General features: G+C 37.1%; 1 protein-coding gene and 1 long non-coding RNA gene across 2 annotated transcripts; one reads left to right on the forward strand and one right to left on the reverse strand.

Moving 5' to 3' along the window:
- Positions 1 to 1742: 1742 nt before the first annotated feature.
- Positions 1743 to 3534, forward strand: LOC116610199. Its single transcript, XR_004293254.2, has 2 exons — positions 1743 to 2082; positions 2530 to 3534. It is a non-coding gene; the product is annotated as an uncharacterized LOC116610199 (long non-coding RNA).
- Positions 3535 to 5910: 2376 nt separating this feature from the next.
- On the reverse strand, positions 5911 to 6300 carry LOC116610196 (uncharacterized protein K02A2.6-like). Its single transcript, XM_032370956.1, has one exon. It carries the CDS (start codon positions 6298 to 6300, stop codon positions 5911 to 5913), a length of 390 nt encoding a protein of 129 aa, XP_032226847.1.
- Positions 6301 to 6538: the final 238 nt, after the last annotated feature.

Raw genomic sequence — 6538 nt, forward strand, 5'->3', positions numbered from 1 at the left:
TGCTTCTTGGGTATAGCTAGGATGAAATCATATAATTGATTAGAAATTATATAATAGATTCAACATGCAAGTTTGGCCCCCAATTCATTCAGACAAACTGTTGAATACAAATAATGGACTGATCCCAACGATAAAAAAACACTACCATTTATTACATATTTATACTTGAATTCCAACTTATAGTATCTTGTGAATAGAATTAAAACTTCACACACCACAAAACAATCTTGTCCTAGCTCGAGGCGATGTAAAAATAAAAACAAACAAGAGGAAAGCAAGATTTGATATACAAACAACATCTTTTCTATGAAGGCCTGCAAATACTTCTATCGGCAGTAATGTGGACAAGTCAATAAGAATAATAATAATAACTTAGTATTTAATAAGAAGCATTATTTACAGGTATTAGGTACGGCTATAGGTACTAGAATGGCACCATCATATGCTAATCTTTTTATGGCTAAAGTTGAAAAGGAAATCATAGACTCTTCTCCAGTTAAGCCTTATTTATGGCGTAGGTATATCGATGACATTTTCATGATCTGGACTGAAGGTGAGGACGCTCTGAGAGAGTTTATGGCTCACATGAACTCTATACATAGAACTATAAAATTTACGTTTGAGTGGTCCACTAGTCAGGTAAATTTTTTGGATGTTTCACTTACTCTTAGGGATGGGTTAATATCTACAGATCTGTATAGTAAGCCTACTGATAAGCATCAATATCTTTTTCATACGTCCTGTCATCCGTCTGCTTGTAAGAAAGGCATTCCTTTTGGGCAGGCACTACGTATTCGTAGGATATGTTCGGAAGACTCTTCTTTCGAAAAGAGGGTATTAGAGTTACAAGGTTATTTAGTTGATAGGGGTTATGACAGCAGGTTTGTGGGGAGGGAAGTTGACCGGGTTAGACGTATTCCTAGGGACGACACATTGAAAGACAGGCGTAAAGGTAAGAATGATCGTGTACCTTTTATAGTCACTTTTCATCCAGCTTTACCTAATTTACCTGGTATTCTTCGTAATTTACAGCCAGTTCTAGAATCTTCTAGTAGATGTAGGGGTGCTATTGGTAGGGTACCTATGGTGGCTTATAGGAAACCTAGGAGTTTAAAGGATATGTTGGTGCACTCCTCTCTTAAAGAGGATAGTACTCAGGTTAGAGGTTGTGGTGAGTGTGGCGGTAAAAGGTGTAGGGTGTGTAACTTTCTTAAGACAGGGCGGGAGTTTCGCAGTGCAGTTACTAATAAGAAATATGTCATTAATTTTGACTTGGACTGTAACTCAGATTTTGTTGTTTATCTAATTACTTGCTCTATGTGTAGCAAGCAATACGTAGGGTCTACTATCAATAGTTTTAGGAAGCGTTTTAATAATCATAAAAGTAGGTTAAATAAGCACCCTAGTTTACCGGTTAGTGAAAGAGTTAAGGATGACCTTATCTATCAACAATTTCATTGCGACAATCATTTAGGTCTTAATAATGTTATGGTACAACTTATAGATAAGTGTAACTCTGAGGCTCAGCTTAGGGAAAGGGAAGGCCAGTGGGCTTATCGGCTTAAGTCTATCTACCCGCGGGGTCTTAATAGTGATGACTTTTTTTGTAGTAGGAACCCACGTAGAGATGTGTAAATTCTTTTTATCCATACCGCGCGCTATTCTAGAAAATGCGCGTTTTTGTCAGTTGTAATGTTTTTGCGTCTCGCGCCACTATTCTGATGTAAATAAGCTTGTAACGATTCACCTTCTTTAGTCTGCCCTGAAGAAGTCTTATTAAAGACGAAAATTTGGCAGAGTCGATTTCCAGTTTTTGGTGTATTGTGGACAAAGTCAAGATGCACAACAGTCAGAACGCGGCACGTATGACAGAACAGGGGAGGGATGCGAATGAAAGACGGCGCCAACGACGATTGTGTATGACAGAAGAGCAAAGAGAGCTGGAAAGGCAGAAAGACAGAAAGAGAAAACGGAAGAAGAAGATTGACAATCTTCCGATTCTTCTATTCACAAGATTCAGCTGTAGAAACACTCAAGTTAGAGAAGAGAAAAACTTAACCAGTCAAAATTGTGTGGAATCAGGTAATGAAAAAATACCCAAATTGATACCAAAACATGATGAGTTTGAATCAAAATGGACCACACTTCTTTTGCACATGATGCTGATATTAGATTGTACTTTGTGAGGTGTTTTGATTTTTGTAGCTGATTTCTAACATGAGATGATATATTAAAACATGCAATAAAATCTCACATCTGTTAGGGTGTAAAATTCTTACCAAATCTATTTCTTATGGGGTAAGACTTGCTAGTAACCACGCCCTCAGTGCTATCATCCCTTAGGGTGAAATTTGATTTTGCTGTTGACCATATCCACGTCTGTTTTTAGCTAAGTCCCCCCCACAATAAATAAATTCAATTTGTGAAAATATAATGTATAAATATTATCTCCTCCATAGAATGTTCTTCACATTTTTTTTTGCTGCTAATTTGTTTACTAATCCATTTTATATTATTTGTATTATTTAGAAAAAACAGCAAAGCCTGAAAAGAAGAAGGAGAGGACACACATAAATAACTTCAACTTCTATCGCTAATTGCAGTCCCTAGGATTTACACTATTGTAAGAATTTAGAAAAAATGGATTTAGAAGACTATACATTTCTGTTGGTTTAATGCCCAATTTTTTTTAAATATCTGTTATGTAATAATAATTGTTATATCTGTTCTATGATGATAATTGGTTTGTTAATGTTATTTTTTCCAAATCAGTTATTTTGTGTAACAGCCTGCTGTGTATTATAAGAAAAAGAACATGTCTCACCTGTTACATAACTGCAATTAGTAATAGAAGGCTTTTATTATTTTTATATCTAGCCTCTTTATTTTTTTAATTTTGTAGCAACCTAAACGTCAACAACAGAAAGAATTCAATCAATTTTGGTATCAGATCACATTTAATCGATAGCTACAATGTTACCCTGAAGTGGGGGGGAGGGGGGGTACTCCCCTTTATTTACTATAGGGCATGCCACCAAAAAGAAAAGAATGATTTACATTCTTTGCTCTAAAACGTATATATTCAGAGCAGTCTGTCATAACAGAGTGTTTATTTCTAGTCTATCAGTGCTGAACAGGATCTTTTGTCTTCATATGAATAGTTATCAAGTCTTCAATTATCACTATTCTTATTTCTGTGAATTGTTGTTGTCCTAAAACAGGGTTTTAAAATTAAGGCTTTTTTCTAATAAATATGGCATTTTATTTCAGATATTTTGTCATAACAGAGTCAGGGTTTAAAAGCATTGGCTGCATCCTTATACCGAAAAAGGGACATGTGTACCACACTATGGGTCTGCACTAAAACATGTAGACCACACTATGGGTTTGCACTATAATATAAAAATAGTCAGTTTCCACAGATACGCTCATCATCTCACATAAAATAAAGTTTAAAACTTAGATGTAACTGTCCATCTCATACAATTGTGTTTCTTTTAACTTCTATTAATAAAATATAACTTTCTTAGTAAACTCCTCTATTCATATTACTACGGTTTCCAGTGACTAATGTAAGAGAGATAAATGTGCAGATTATCTTATTCTTTATATCCATTTCAGGCCTTTGGGGACATTTCACCTTTTTATTGATACCTTATTTCCTTATACACGATTCGAGTTTTGGGGCTCCGCTTTTAGGCAGTGCCTAAATATATCTAGTATAATTTGTTTTGCATGTAAAATCGTGTAAAATGGCGCAGGGTTGGGTTGCGGTGATTTTTTTCCTCAATCAGTTGCTTGCAAGAATTTTATTTCAAAATCCCCTCCATCTCAAAAGTCACATGGTCCGCAGTAATATATAGATTTAGGCCTTTTGTGTTGACTGATCGAGGTATTTTTGGGGGATCTAGGATCCTGCTCTTTACTGAGATTTATTTATTGTACCAACCAAATGGATACAGGCCTTATTCAATAATTTAAATTATGCAGTACTTCAAAGTTAACAAACACAATCCCTGGTGTGAATATGGCTGTCAAAGTTGTCAAGAGTCTAATGGTAAATTCTTACTTCCCATCATAGAAGTTCCATTATGAATATTTTTTTAATCAAAACAATGCTCTGACAAGCTTTGCCCTTGTGCAGAATAGGTCATGGATGTAACAGCATTCCAAAGATTTGAAATAATATATTTAGACTGTTTAGATACCATACTGTAATTTTTATGTATTGATTTAGTGGCAATTCTCTCCTTCATTGGACCAAATATTCAGAAAAATGTCTGGAAATTAAAATCCAAAAATATATCTCCTTTCATGCATTACATATTGGTGCACCCCCCTTTACCATATAGTGGCCTTGTTGTTGGTGGCCTACTCCAAAATGAATGCAATGAAGAAAAAACAGATTGATTTTGGAAGCAAATCCTAAAAAAAACATCCAAGGCATCACTGACAGTGCTAAAATGCTAACTTCTAATTTCAAACCAAACCCTTTCATTGATCTATGTTTGGGGTAGAGTGGAAGCAAAGAATATCAATTGACTAAAAAATAGTCGACAGGAGAGGAGATATAAAAGAAATTGAATAAACTTGAAAGGTTTGGTGAAAAAATATAACAGTAATGAAAATAATTTGATTGAGCATTTTTTGACATTTCCCCTTTCCTCACCACAGGCCTCTGAAGAGACCATGTCTATTCTATCCAAGCTATGTGAACAGAATTCTATTATTGAAAAAGAACAAGGATGTTGCTAGTGTTATAAAGTTTAAGTATCTTGCCCTTATATTCTGACAAGCTTTGTCCTTGCGAAGAACAAGTAATGGATGAAACAGGATTTCAAAGATGGAATATAGTGTCAAACACAATTTTAGATAAGATGCAATACTGAAGTTTTAATGTACCATTTTACGTGGTGATTTTCCATCCCAATTGGAATTAATATCTACAAATATACATCCATTAATGCATTATATTTTGGTGTTTTGAGAAACCCTGGATCAAACTATTCCAATGAAATAAATCTAAACCTCTAAAATAAATGTAATGGGAAAGAGACTTGGAAAAAAATCCTAAAAAGAAGATTTAAGTGAAAGTACTAAATGAAAATTTCTAATTTAAAAATCAAATCTGTCCATTAATTTATTTTTGGTGTAGAGGGGAAAAAGCAAAGAGCATCAATTGCATAAAAATAGTCAACAGGGAGAAGGAAAATGTGGTATGACGTTTATTATGTCTGAGATACTCTAAGGTGCTACCATACAATCGTAGTCCGATCGCTCTAGGAGGCCGCCATCTTACTCGCTCCCAGTCCCTCTGCTACTACAGGTAGCCCAATACTACATCTCCCCTTTTAACAGTAACCTAACATACAAACGTGTACTTATGGACTACTTCTAAATTGACCTATACAAGTAAATATTCTAACATTGTTCTAATGGTAACTAACAGCAGTCATTGTCAATCAGTATTCTTCAATGTATCTGCAAGGTCTGCGGCGCACTCTCTCTAATCGCCTCAGGGTTGGCTGCTCTGGTGTAGGGCACGGCTGTGGTACTCGATTCCCATCTCCTTGTGTGGGTCCAGTTATTTCATTGTAGGTCTCTTTGTCGGAGACTGATGGTTGTTGTACCGGGAGAGGGCTTGACTGGCTTTGTATTGCTTCCGGAGTCATGTATCTCTCGGGGAGTATAGGGGCCCTGTACTGTGTAGCAGCGTATGTTGGCTGAGGGCTTCCTAAGGCTCTTCTTACCTGTCGACGGTTTCGTCTCCGCAATCCCTTTGGTGTTTGTATTACAACCGATCGTGGGGTTTCGTGTGGCCTGATTATCGTCCCCTCCGTCTTTAGGTCTGGTATCCATACTCGATCACCTTCTGCTAACTCCTCCCCCTCTGCAACTCTGTGTCTGCGATCATAGTCTTCCCGCATTTGTCTTCTGTTCTCTCTTTCTCACTACATCATTGTCTGGGAGTTGAGGTTTCAACTCGTCAGGGTGGCACGGTACTCTCGTTTTTAGTTTGCGACCCATACTTAGCTGTGAGGGAGAATATCCGTTGTGAAGCGGTGTGTTTCTGCAGCTTAGAAGAGCGAGGTACTCGTCATCGCACTTCTTCAGAAAGTTCTTTATTGTCTCGACGGCTCGTTCCGATTCGCCATTTGACTGGGCGTACCGAGGTGATGAAGATATGTGATCGAATCCCCATGTAGCCGCAAACTTGTTGAACTCTGCAGAGGCGAACTGTGGTCCGTTGTCGGTAACTATGATATCTCGGATTCCATGTCGACTAAAGGCATTCTTCATCTTGTTTACTGTATCACAGGCTGTTACATTCTTGCTCACCAAGTATATTTCGATATCGCGCGAATAGTAGTCGATTATGTGCAGGTAGTGTCGGCCTTCATGTTGGAGGAAGTTGCTCCGAGTTTGGACCACGGTCGATCTGGGAAATATGTTCCCTTCATCGGTTCTATACGTTCCTTCCGATATTTTTTGCAGGTGGCACAATTGCGAACCATCTCTTCAATTTGTTTGGAGATTC

Source organism: Nematostella vectensis, chromosome 14 (genome assembly GCF_932526225.1).
Source record: "Nematostella vectensis chromosome 14, jaNemVect1.1, whole genome shotgun sequence".
Lineage (NCBI taxonomy): Eukaryota > Metazoa > Cnidaria > Anthozoa > Actiniaria > Edwardsiidae > Nematostella > Nematostella vectensis.